This window comes from Prionailurus viverrinus, chromosome D3, assembly GCF_022837055.1.
Source record: "Prionailurus viverrinus isolate Anna chromosome D3, UM_Priviv_1.0, whole genome shotgun sequence".
Classification (NCBI taxonomy): domain Eukaryota; kingdom Metazoa; phylum Chordata; class Mammalia; order Carnivora; family Felidae; genus Prionailurus; species Prionailurus viverrinus.
In genome coordinates this window covers 24,494,281-24,507,715 of record NC_062572.1, presented here as the reverse complement: position 1 = coordinate 24,507,715, position 13,435 = coordinate 24,494,281, and the positions used below count along the sequence as shown (strand labels likewise).

General features: G+C 52.4%; 1 protein-coding gene across 5 annotated transcripts in view; it reads right to left on the bottom strand.

The window, feature by feature from the left end:
• Positions 1-9,279: 9,279 nt before the first annotated feature.
• AP1B1 (adaptor related protein complex 1 subunit beta 1) overlaps positions 9,280-13,435 on the bottom strand; it is an 85,084-nt gene continuing 80,928 nt past the window's right edge. For 3 of the 5 annotated variants that reach the window (XM_047827097.1, XM_047827096.1, XM_047827099.1), the window contains 6 exons: positions 13,276-13,405; positions 12,894-12,978; positions 12,110-12,196; positions 11,852-12,006; positions 11,146-11,154; positions 9,280-10,281 (listed from right to left, as the gene is read on the bottom strand). In XM_047827097.1, coding sequence (XP_047683053.1) covers positions 10,207-10,281; positions 11,146-11,154; positions 11,852-12,006; positions 12,110-12,196; positions 12,894-12,978; positions 13,276-13,405 — 541 coding nt within the window. In that variant the 3' untranslated portion in view covers positions 9,280-10,206. The remainder of the gene's footprint in view (positions 10,282-11,145; positions 11,155-11,851; positions 12,007-12,109; positions 12,197-12,893; positions 12,979-13,275; positions 13,406-13,435) is intronic. The other 2 variants (XM_047827098.1, XM_047827100.1) reach the window with 1 other exon arrangement.

Sequence of the window (13,435 nt, the reverse complement as noted above, 5' to 3'; positions counted from 1 at the left end):
CTGCCTCTGCTTGCCTCCTCCCTGCAGAGGAGGGGCTCCCACTTCTCTGACCAGATAGATGCCCAGGCACTGGGTGAAATGTACAGACATCAGTGTTTCTGCACTGGCCAAGAGTTTTCACTTACCCATCTTTTCAACAAATATTCCCAGTCTTACTGCTTGCTGGGACTGGAGTGGGGGAGGAGAGGAAGAGGGAAGGGGAAAATCCTACCTTAGTAGAACACATGGGATCCAGGAATTGTAGGAGCAGAGACAATAAGCCCACTCCAGCCTGAAGGAACTGGAGGAGAGAGGAGCTCAGCCCTGAAATGAGGAGAGGGTGCATCCTCCAGGAAGCAGGTGATGGCAACAGAAGATGTTTCTCCAGAGCACTGGTTGTGTTTTCATCCTCCCACGTCAGATAGGGAAACTGGGTCTGCTTTCACTCTTCTCCTCAGCCTCTAGGGAGCTCAGAGTGACTTGTGACTACCTCTGGCAGGTGTTCTAGGTCTTCAAGCCCAGTGAGTGGGGACTCCTGGCTTCATCTTCCTTTCCTGCCATGATTCTTTCCCTTCACCCAACTATCCCACTCATTTTCTGACATTTCAAGCTTCTGGGTTTTGTGAGCTGCCTCAATTCCTTGTGGGGAACAAGGCTGAGCATTAATAAACTAAGACCCATTTCCCTTTTGGCATTCAGCAGGGTGTGCGGCTGACATCAGGATGGTCTTCCTTAAAGCCCTGGTGGGACCCACACCTCTGACTGGAGCACCCTCTCTTCTTGCTCTTTGGGAGCAAGCCCACCCTTGGGAGCCAGTTCTGGGTGTCCTTCCTCTAGAAAACCTTCCTTGCTTCACTCTCTGTCAGAGTGCCTTCCTGGGCAAGGCTTCTTCAGGACCAGCAAACAGGGCTGTGTGTGTGTGTGTGTGTGTGTGTGTGTGTGTGTGTGTGTGTGTGTGTTTTGTGGGGGGTGGATTTCTGGGTCCCAGTGTGGTTTTTCAGTGTATGGTTTGGGAATGATGAGCATGTCCTAAAGCTCCTACAAAGCCCTGCAGACTGCACAGGGGTGACCCATTCCCTAGGAAACTCCTGCATCAGCACCCCTAAGCAGGAGTCCCCATTTAGCACAGGCCTGTGATATGCCACACCTGCCCCAGAGCCATGTGCTCACTGGGGCCCAGCAATGGGATGCAGTGGTTTGTCTGGGATTGCCTGGCAGGAAAGTGACAGCACAGCCACTGGAACCAAGGACGTTTGGGCCGTTGAACCAGACTTTCTGAGCAGCCCAATTTTATCTGGGCCCAGGGACCAGAGGGCCTTCAGGAGACAATCAGCTGTCATCGGTGGCCACTGAGCTATGACAGGAGTGGGTAGCCCAGGTGCCAGGCTTCCCAAACTAGCAAGCCAGAGAACTCTGGCTGGGGTGTGAATTTCAGTTTCCGTCATCGGTCCCTTCACTCCTTCCCCGAAGGAGAGGCAGCCAGGGTGCTGTCTGCTGTACCACGTCTCCCAGGCTCCTCCCAGTCTTCCATGTGGTGCTCCAGAGAGCAGTCACCAAGTATCCATACATCTTTTCCTTCAGGACTTGGTGCTGGGCCCGAGGTGGCCGTGCTGGTTCCTGCCTGCCCTCTGTGGCTTGTGAAGGAGCCACACATGCAGCCAGGTACTGACAGGTAGAAACAGGAGCACTGTGCTGCTTCAGGCCTGGGGGCTGAGAGAATACCGAGGGGAGACACTGGCCTATGGAGGTTGGGGGCTCAGGAAGGGCCTCATGCCACGCCTGAGCTGAAGGGTTAAGCTGCAGAAAGTTGGGTGGGCTGGGAGGCTGTTGAGAGGCCCTGGGCAGGGGCAAGCACCAGATGGAGAATTCTGAGCCCACAGCCTCCCAGTGCCAGCCCGCTGGGCAACCCCCTTCCCTACCACCTGTGCCCACATGGCTTCTTCCCAACTGGCCCGATACCAGCCCTTCCCTGGGGTCGAGCACCCTGGACTGCATCCAGCTCCCAGGGGCATTTGCTCTGGACCATGCCCCTGACCACGAATGTGGTCTGTCTTGTTAATGACAGCACGATTCCATTTGTCCCAACAGTGACTCACTTCCGGAGCCCTGGATGGCGGGGGGTGGGAGGGAGTACCCCTGTCTCTCAGATGCTTGGTGTGTAGTGGGTCCTTGGTCATCATTATAATGCCACCCATTGAGTGTAGCGGTCAGCCTCTTGAAGGCCATCAGGACACAAGGGGGCAGCACAGAGCAGGGCTTCCGGGCCTCTTGAGTTTGAGGCTTCTTTCCAGGAGTGTGTTATCTGTGCAAGTTACTTAAACTCTCTAAGCCTCAGTTTCCCTCTCTGTAATGGGATAACAACGGTCGTGACTTCACACAAGTTGTTGTGGGATGAGAGGAGATAAAACGGACAATTTTAATTTGTCTAAAAGCAAGACAATTTTAGTAAGGTTGGGGAGGGACAAGACTTGTAAATATAAAACAATTTCATTTTTATATGAAAATAGCTATTAGTTACAACACGGTGGAGGGATATGGGTGTCTACCCGGGTAAGTACGCACAGATATTTCCTAGCTCCACTGCTGACAGGGCCTAGAAGTGTCACCCCGGGAGAAATAAGCACACCCAGCACCTAGATCTTGGTTTCTAAGGCCACTCACCAATGAAAGGAACCATGCTCCTTGGACAAGTGGCTGATGCTAGGGTTGGGACAGGACTGATACGAGATGAGCCTGGAGTATCATGTAATGCTGGAAAGTAAGGAAGTTGCAAAGAAACAAAGGGATGGGTGCATATCAAAAGAACAGAGGGTACCCAAAAGAGCTCCCAGTGGCCAAATTGGACCAATTTAAATAACAAAATAAATAATGTACTTTTAGATTAATTCCAAATTGGAAAATAAATATCCATGAATCCAAACTGACATAAATGACTGAATTAATACATAAATACAAGAGAAGAAACAAATTCTTTCCTACAGAAGAATTTCAAATAATGATGTACTACTCCCTGCCCCCACGATCCTTCCAGAGTGTAGGCTGCACTTGGTGACTTTGCTTCTAAAGAACAGAATAGGGAAAGAGGATGAGAGTAACTCCACAATGGAGAAAGCTGGAAATACCACCTTGGCCAAGTGATCCAGCCTAATGTGACAGTGATAGAGTCTTTTTTTTCAACGTTTTTTTTTTTTTTTTTTTTTTTTTAATTTTTGGGACAGAGAGAGACAAAGCATGAACGGGGGAGGGGCAGAGAGAGAGGGAGACACAGAATCGGAAACAGGCTCCAGGCTCTGAGCCATCAGCCCAGAGCCCGATGCGGGGCTCGAACTCACGGACCGCGAGATCGTGACCTGGCTGAAGTCGGACGCTTAACTGACTGCGCCACCCAGGCACCCCATACAGTGATAGAGTCTTATCAATGGTGTGTGCCCTTGATCCGATGTGATGAGAAGGCCAACTCTCTGGCCTTCTTCCTAAAAACCCACAACCCCAATCTAACCACAAGAAAGACATCAAACAAACCCAAACTGAGGGATAGTCTACACTATACCCAACTAGTACTCCTTGAAATTGTCAAGGTGATAAAAAACAAAGTCTGAGAAACTGTCACAGACCAGAGGAGCTGAGGAGACACAGCAATCACATGGAATGTGGGACCCAGGATCAGAACAAGGAACATGAGTGGGGAAGCTGGTCAAATCTGAATAAAGTCTGGAGTTTAGCTTAAAAATTGTATATTCACATCACACACACACACACACACACACACACACACAGAGAGAGAAAGAAAGAGAGAGAGAGAATGGATGGGGTGCCTGGGTGGCTCAGTCAGTTGAGTGCCTGACTTCAGCTCAGGTCATATCCACAGTTCATGGGATCAAGCCCTATGTTGGGCTCTGTGCTGGCAGTGTGGAGCCTGCTTGGGATCCTTCACCACTTGCGCTCTCTCTCAAAATAAATAAACTTAAAAAAAAAAAAAAAGGAATGGAAAAGAGCCCATTTACAAAAAGGAACCAAAAAAAAAAAAATACTCATGAATCTTTGTAAGAATAAAATAAATGTACATACAAGAACTTTTAAAATGAATAAAACTTAAAATATTAGAGATGGGGCCCCTGGCTGGCTCAGTCAGTGGAACGTGCAACACTTGATCTTGGGATTGTGGGTTCAGGACCCACACTGGGTATAGAGATTACTTAAAAATAAAAATATTCCGGGGCACCTAGGTGGCTCAGTTGGTTAAGCGTCTGACTTTGGCTTAGGTCATGATCTCACGGTTCATGAGTTCAAGCCTGTGTCGGGCTCTGCTCACAGCTCAAAGCCTGGAGCCTGCTTCGGATTCTGTGTCTCCCTCTCTCTCTCTGCCCCTCCCCAACTTGTGTTCTCTCTGTCTCTCTCTCTCTCAGAAATAAACATTGAAAAAAAATTTTTAGTAAAAAATAAAAATGTTCTCTGTGCTGACAATGTGGAGCCTGCTTGGGATTCTCCTCTCTCTCTCTCTCTCTTCCTCTCTCTCTCTGTTTCTTCCCCACTTGTGCTCTCTCTCGTTCTCAAAATAAATAAATTTTTAAAAGTCTTTAAGGGGCGCCTGGGTGGCGCAGTCGGTTAAGCGTCCGACTTCAGCCAGGTCACGATCTCGCGGTCCGTGAGTTCGAGCCCCACGTCAGGCTCTGGGCTGATGGCTCAGAGCCTGGAGCCTGTTTCCGATTCTGTCTCCCTCTCTCTCTGCCCCTCCCCCGTTCATGCTCTGTCTCTCTCTGTCCCAAAAATAAATAAACGTTGAAAAAAAAATTAAAAAAAAAAAGTCTTTAAAAATAAAAATATTAAACAAAATATTACAGAGACATAAAAGAAAGCATGAACTGATGGAGAAGCATCAACTTCTCTATTTGAATATAAAGATTAATGTTATTATTGACATCATTATAAGAACATCAGTTCTTTGTTCTCTTAGGTAATGTAAACATTTGGTGTGATCCAAATAAAAATAATACCACCGATTTTTTAAATAATGTGTATTTATTTTTGAGACAGAGAGAGACAGAGCATGAACATGGGAGGGGCAGAGAGAGAGGGAGACAGAATCCAGAGGAGGCTCCAGGCTGAGCTTTCAGCACAGAACCCGATGCAGGGCTCGAACTCATGAACCATGAGCCAAACCATGAGCTCGAACTCACGAACCTGAGCCAAAGTTGGATGCTCAACCGACCGAGCCACCCAGGCGCCCCAATACCACTCATTTTTTTAAAGACAAACTAGTTCTAAAGTTCAATTGGGACAAAGAGGGGGAATATAAAATGGTACTGTGAATTATGGAAATACAAAGGTATGATTATTTATTTTAATGTTTTTTTTTTTTTTTTTTTTTTGAGAGAGACAGCACATGAGCAGAGGAGGGGCAGAGAGAGAGGGAGACACAAAATCTGAAGCAGGCTCCAGGCTCTAAGCTGTCAGCACAGAGCCCAACAGGGGACTCGAACCCACGAACCATGAGTTCATGACCTGAGCTGAAGTCGGACGCTTAACCAACTGAGCCAACCAGGCGACCCAAAGTTACGATACTTTAACAAAAAAACACAGAAATGAATAGACCAATTCTCTGGTAGAGAACGGAGTCCAGAAAGGGACTCATATACATATGGAAATGTAGTCCATGTTACAAATGACATTTCAGCTCTGTGGGGAAAAGATGAATTGCTCAGTGAATTGCATATAGGCATATAGGCAACTGGGTAACCATCTGGGAAAAGAGAGAGTTGGATCCCTACCTCGTCCCAAACATAAAGCCCAGATGGAGCAAGATTGAAATACACAAAACGAAGATCAGACGAATAGTAGATCAAGCAAGTATAGAAGAAATTAAAGGAAGATAGCATAGGAAAACCATTTCGGAATGGAAAAGTAAAAAGGCAATAACAAGATGGGAAGAAATAATGACATCAGTAAGAGGACGACTCTACAGAAAAAGATGGGCAAGAAATAGGATGAAGCAGCTCACAGAAAAGGACAAATGGCTTGAAAGCACACAGACAGAGGCACATTGAAAACACAGTAAGGGAGCACTTTTCACCATCAGTGTGGGGGTCATTTGTGCAGGGGTGGGGGACGCAGGCATGTTACTCCTGGCTGGCAGGAGTGGAAGTTGGAGAATTTTTAGCAACAGGTACCAAAATTATGAGCGCACCTACCTCTGACCCAGAAACTCGTGCCTGAGGAATTTATCCATGTGTGAAAGTGAATATTCTTTGCAGTATCACTTGTATTAGCAATACCCTAGAAACAATTCAATGGGCATTGCTGGGCTATTGGTTCAGGATGGTACCTCCGTTCAATGGAAATGCATACAGCCCTCAGAAAAAGGCTTGAGGACCCTCTCTGTAATGGGCTGATAATGGAAAAGTCTCCAAAATCTAAGTATGGTGCAGACTGGGGTGTATTCCATGCTACCCATTGTGTAAAAAAAGGGGGGGCTGTATTTGACATCTTTGAGTTTCTCTTATTTCTTTAAAAAAATTTTTTTTAACGTTTACTCATTTTTAAGAGACAGAGTGTGAGCAGGGGAGGAGCAGAGATAGAGAGGGAGACACAGAATCTGAAGCAGGGTCCAGACTCCTAGCTGTCAGCACAGAGCCCGAGGCGGGGCGCGAACCCACGAACCATAAGGTCGTGACCCAAGCTGAAGTCAGACGCTTAACCAACTGAGCCACCCAGGCGCCCCTCTTTGAGTCTCTTTGGAAGGTAACACTGCATTCCTTTGGGAAGAGGATTGAGCAGTAGGATTTTTCACTTCTTTTTTTGCCTTTGGGATTTTGAGTCATGTGAATACATTGCCTTCTCAAAACAAGAAGTACACTTTAAAATATAAAATGCTACACCCTCTGGTCCAGCAATTCTGGAGCTAGATCCTACAGCTACATTTGTGCCCACGAGCGAGGACGTATGTAGGCAGAGATTTACCACACTGTTGCTTGGACTCACAGAGGATGGAAACTGCCTGAATGTCCAGCAGCAGGCCCCAGCTACTGGCAGCCTGTTCACCCGTGAAATTCTGAGGTGTGCCTGTTTGCACTGATAGGTAAGGAAAGCAAAGGGCTGGTAGTGTCTGGAAGGTGCTGCCGTTTGTTTAGTAAGTATCTCCACGGATTTGCTTGTATACATGCACAGAATATTGCTGGAAGAAAACCCCAATCTAGCAACAAAGTTTGCATTGAGGGAGAAAAACTAAGAACTGAGGAAGATGGGAGGGATATTTTGTATGGCTTATCTTTTCCCATGGTCCAGAACCTAGCCCTCTCCATAGGGGGAAAAAAAAAACAAAAACCAAAAACCAAAAAACAAACCCAAAACAAAAAACAAAACTAGCAACAAAGCAAACCACTAGCTGAAGAGAAAAAAAAAAAAAAGTAAAAATGAGGTCCCCCCCACAGGCCTTACTTAGCACAGTGCCTGGCACACAGGGAGCCCATCTGGCCCCTGGGCATTTGTTGGGCCCTCCAGAAATAACTGGTTGCTGACAAACTCCTCAACTGGCTGGGAAGACCCAGAACACTTGAGAATCTTCTATAGGACACTAAGGCTCCCGAGAGGTGTCAGGCCCTGAGAGGGGGCAGGCCTGAGCATATCAGGACCAGGGAGTGCCACGTGAGGAGGGTGAAAAGGCACGTGATGGGCCCTCCCTCAGATGAGGGGAAACAGGGAGGCTTCTGAAGGACAGAGCTGGGGCTGACCGGCCATCCCCTAAAGCACTTCTCCTAAAGGCCTGGGCCCCAGTGGTGGCCCTGGCTGCTTGTTTTTTGGATGCAGTGATGTGGTAAGGCCCAGGCTTGGGGAACTGGGGGTGAAGATGCTCTCCCTGCCTCAGTTTTTCCCTGCAAATGTGGACTCTGCTGGGTCCCATCATGCCAGATGCCATGTGACTGGGGGAAAGGCACAATCATGATAAGGTCCCGTCCACAGCTTTATATAGGACCCAAGGTGTCCAGTGACAGTCCAAGGTGCTCCATCCCAGCAGGCCAGTCTTTCTCATCAGCTCTGCCTCCTCACCCCAGTACTCAGTCCTGGGCCTCCTCATCCATCATCACCCCGCTGCGGACAGCTACCCTACACTTCTAGTCTGCCCTCCGTGGCAGAGAGGTGTGGAGCCATGACCTCAGCCAATCAGGGGTGGCAGGCGACATAGCAAGCCAGGGTAAGCCTCATCAAGGGCTCAAAACCCTGTTTCTCTAGTCCACAACTGAGGGTACCACAGCTGTGTTGGTGTAGGGCCTTCTGAGCCCGGGACTTTCAGGTAAACTGAGAACTGGACTGTGCAATCAAGGGATTTGGCCACTCTATAGTCTTTTTAGTCCCAGGGGTTAAGAGGTGGGTCAGTGGAGAGCCAGGTACTCCTGCTGACACTGTTCTTTCAGCCCCTCCAGAGCTAGGAAAGCAACATTGGGTCAGAAGCAGGCAGTGCAGGGAGTGGCTGGGCTGAAATGGGGTCAGGGCACCCAGGCTGCTCCCCCCGCAGTGGCAGGCCGAAGGCCCACTGACCACCAGGCACTGAGAACCACAGGCAGCTTTGGCTGTTGGGGCTCTGCCCAGGGTCTGGCTGCCCTCCAGTGCCAGCACTGGAGCCACAGGGGACATCCTTAGTGGTAGCTGGGGTGGGCACCCGCTTAGTACCCACACTCAGCCAGCCGCAGACGCAGAGCGGGGAGGAGCCTGCCCAGACAGGCCTGGCGCTTGGCCTACCCGATTGTTCCCTCTCTCCTGCAGCTGCCCCCGATCAGAGCACCTCCCCACCGCTCCTGGGAGCCTTCCTGATGGCAGGGAGCTGAGGAAAACCAGAACAGAAATCAGCCTTCTCAGGCAACATCAAAAGGCAAGACAGCTGGGTGGAGTTAGGATCAAGGGCAGGAGAGGTGCCAGGGAGACAAGCAGGCCTCAGAGGTCCGTTTTTAAGGACAGGGTAGAGGAAAAGGCACTGTCCTCAGAGAGCCGGAGGAAGGGCTGGGCACACAGCTGGAGCCCTTGATCTTGGACCCAGGACCACACCCAGAAGAGTCTCAAGACCTGACACACTGGCCAGGGACACGCTTGATGTCATCATTTTTATTCACTTTCTGTTTTTGAAAATAAGAGTCAACATACGTTTTACATACATGAAAAATATACATACATATACATACATATATATATGTATATTTTCTCTTCTCTATGTATATTATAGTTACTGCAGGGGTCAGAAAACCATCCTCAACCACTCGGAGCCAATTTTCAATTCTGACGTTTAGTGGAGGGGGAAAAAAGTGTCCGTGATTGCCAAAAGCAGAATCTTTCTTTATTATTAAACAGCAGTACAGGAAAACCTAATGGTCTGTCAGACACAACTGAAACTTGAGAGGCCAGGGGGAGGGCAGCAGACACTAAGGAGAAACCCCAAAGAAACCCCAGATAGGAAGCACCGCGCTCACCCACGTACCCCATCTCTCAGCCCTGTCTCTGCTTCAGGAACACAGGGGACGCCAAGGACTATATCGTAGGCAGTGACCGTCCTCAGGGGCAAGAGAGGGAGTGGGGTGAGTGGGTGTGTGCAACTGCTAGGGGAGCAAGAGTCTGGGCAGGGGCTCTGGAAGTTTCTGCCCAGTCTTGCCCATGTGGGTCAGTGCTCAGGAGGCTGTGGCCCAACTGGCACAACCACAGGGCCCCAGCCTGGGTGGATGCAGGAGGGAGGGTTGGGGTGTAGGCCCTGGGAGCCCTAGACCCGACAGAAGAGCTCCCCAGAGCCCACCAAGAGAACCTTCCACACACACCAGGGCAGCCTGGCACGAGAGTGGGCAACAGGGAAGACCTCTAACACTGACCCAAAAGAGACTGAAGGGCAGGGGGCTTCCTGGACCAAGAGCCCCGAGGAGGGAGCCACACACTCGCCCTTCAGGCACCAGCCAGGGAAAAGGAAGAGAAGAACCCTGGGTCAGCTGATCAGCTTCTGTGGCCCCTCTGGCTCTGTCTTCTTTGGTCCCCTCCTCACCTGACCCTGTCAGCAGCAACAGAAGAGGGGAGTCCCCGAGCTTTCACTCCAGGTGGAATGCTGCCCCACCCCGAGGACCTAGGTGGGCCCGGCGGTCAGGACCAGGGAGCTCCATGGGCAGCCTTGCTCGACCTCTCCGGGGAGGAGGTGCTGCCACTCCCGGGGGGCTCCTCGACGGGGCTGGCAGAAGGCTGGGACGGGCACTGGATGGGGCCTCAGTTCTTGAGGATGGTCTCATAGGCCTGGTACACATGTTGGGACACCTCTGGCGCTCGACATTTCAGGGACAGCTGCAGGGGGGGGAAAGAGAGGTCAGGGGACGGAGCACTCAGTTCTCCGGGATCCTCTCTGGGGCTGGGAAGGAACACAGGGAGGGAAGAGAGGGGGAGAACCAGATGGAAGAGTGCGGTGTGCACGTGTGGCCTGGGGGCAGCACAGCTGGGGCAGATGTGTGGTAAAGCGGAGTGGGTGGCTGCTGCGTGGACCAAATATACTTGCAGCCCACACACCTGCTGTCAGCCCAGCCACCACGGCCCTGCTGGCAGGCAGCGTGAATCATGAGCTGGAGGCTGTCAGGGAGTGCCCAGCCCCCACCCCGCAGAGCTGCTGGGGCCTTTCACAGCCTGTGGAGGGCTGGGGTCTCTGAGGAGGCAGGGGGCCGAGAGGGAGCAGGCCTCTGCTTAGAGAGACTGGGGGGCAGGCACCGGGGATTCTTCCTGGCTTCCTGCACAGGAAGTTTTGCCGCATCGTGAGCCTGGAGAGTAGGGAGAGGCAGAGGAGAAATGAGTGCCGCCACCATTTCTGCCAAAATCACTGCTTCTAAAGGGTGCGATTAGGAAAGGGAGGAGCAAATGGAGCTCCGGAAGCCAGCCATGGTGGGCCCGTGGGGTCCAATCTTCTCTGGAGGACTCTGTGCACACTGCATGTGTGGGGAAGTAGGGGTACCAGCTCCTCAATCGGGTTCACCTGGTTGGGAAGCTTTGGGGTGCCCTCTGCCTGCAGCCTGCATGCATGTCTGCCCCGCTCTGGGGAGCAGCAGGGTGAGGCAAGGCTAGGAGAGGCAGGGTGCACTGGAGCCAGGCCGGGATGTGAGCTATGCAAGGTATGGCTGGGGAGAATGAGGGGAAAGAGGAAGAGAAAAGCAATCTGCTAACCTCCAAGTCCTGCACCACGGGCACCGGCAGGGAGGGTGGGCATGCAGCAACCAAACATAGGGAGACGGAAATTACCATGACCGAAGCCAATGCCGCGGCCCCCGCCCAACCACAGTGCCAACACCGCCAGCAGGGCCCGGGAACAACGTCTGGAGGGCCACGCCTGCCAGACACTTTGGTTCCGGGGGAGAAGCAAAGCCTGGAGCTCTCTGGGGCCTGGAACAGCAGCACGGCCTCCACGACGACCATGTACTCCGTGGAAGCCATGTTCTGACTGGGGTCTGACACAAAGGCCAGGAAGGACGAGATGCTGGGAATCAGCATCCTCCCAGGCGGGCCCTCAGGCAGGAAAGAGTAGGAGGAGGGCCAGGGTACAGGCCCAGGAGTGCCATTTCCCAGTCAGGTGGGCCTCGGGCCAACTGTGCCACCTCACAGGGGCCAATGTTATAGAACCTTCTAGTCTAACTCACTGTTTGGTGACACAGTTTGGTGTCTGACTGGATAACCTGATGAGCAGAGTTCGGAGCTAGGGTCAGAATTCTGATGCTCATTCGTGCCAGGTTCCAAGGGGCCCCAGCCTAGCTGGGCTAGAGCGCACCCCATCAGAACTGACCCCTAGTCTGGGAAGGAGCGAGGGCAGGAAAGGCTGCCTGGAACATGGAGGCAGACACCCTGGGGCTGGCAGGGCAGGAGCGGGGACCCTCACCGTGAAGCTGGGGTTGCCTGGCTGGATACGCAGCTCTGCCAGCACCCAGATGCCGTTGGTCAGCTTCAGGGACTGGTAGAGCATGTCCTGGCCCTCCACGTTCCTCTTGGCGACAGTGAAGATGTTGCTGCTCTGTAGCCTGCTGCTCACAGCCTCTGAGAGCGAGAAGGGCCCCCAGTCAGCGGTGTGAGGGCCGGGGGCACGGGTGCAGGGCAGTGTGCAATGGGCAGGAGGGTGGGGGAGGGTGCAAAGTCCTACCCGCGTTGAGGGGGCAGTCTCTGATCTGGAACTGGGCTTCATTTTCATTGGGAATGTCCTTCCACGTGGCCAGGAACATCTGCCGGTCTAGAGGATGGGGGGGCAGGGTAGAAGATGGGACCCCGATAAACCTGTGGCCCTGCTCATTGACATCCAGCAGGAAGTGGGTCTGCCGGGGATGCCAACCTGAAGCTGAAGACAGGGACTGGCTCTGCCACCGCACCTGCCGCTTCCCTGAACAAACCCTCAGCTCTGTGAAGGTGGCTGCCAGTGCGCTTCCAAAAGGCCCTGGGCTTCCCACCTCTGCACCTTAAATCTCCCCTTCCCAGCATCCACACATGCGCTCCTTCCTGGTCCCGAGCAGCCTGCTTGTTAATCACAGCCTGTGTCACAGGGCTTCTGCGGTGACTGAGAGATGATGTGGGCAAAGTTGTCTGCACAGCTCTGAGCTGGCAGAGAGCCCTCCCGGGGTGGGGATGAGTCTTCTCGGGGGTTTCAGCCAGGGCACAGGAGACGGACATCAAGTGTGGCACGGTGTTGGCTCGCGGCCTCGAGAGCCGTGGGGATGGCCGAGGGGCAGAGCAGGAGAACCCAGGAGTGAAAGCTCCCGCGTGGCCCGCCCCCACCTCGGGACAGAGATGGCCAGGCAACACCCAGCGGGCCTTGAAGGAGGTGTGACCCTCGCCTTAGGCTCTGCAGAGAGGCCAGCGACTCACAGACTTCACTGTGGAGCAAACCCAATCGTTCTATTCCAGGGACTCCAGGGGGTACCATCAGGACTCACCCATCTTCCCATCCTCCACAAAGAGGATATGCAGTGGGTACAAAGTGCTGAAGTAGAAGACGTCAATGTTGTTCTTTACGGCCACCTAGGAACAAGGCCACCTAATTGGTCCCTGATGCCCAATACTACCTCTGAGGCCCCAGGAAAGGCCTATTCCCTGTGCTTCCCCCTGAGCAGGTTCCCTCACATCCCTTCCCTGGTAACCACATTCCCTCGGATTAGGCCTTCCCTGCCAGATCTTCAGCTAAGGGCACAACTCCATAGATACACCCCTTTGCCAACAAAGGCCAGACCCCCAGACCCCAGAACTCTCCACTGGGCTCCTTCCCTGCAGCGAGTGGGCAGGTGAGGATGGGGGTGCTTGGCCCTGACTGGAACACACCTGGAGGTTGTTCAGAGGCTCCATCTTCATGACCGAGCCCACCGTGTTGAGAGGCAGAGAGATTTCCACAGTCTGGTTGGGGCTGAGTGGTGCGTGGACCTGGAGGGGGGCGGCAGGGGCCAGGCCGAAGCTGGGGAAAGAGAAGCCCCCGCGGGAATGG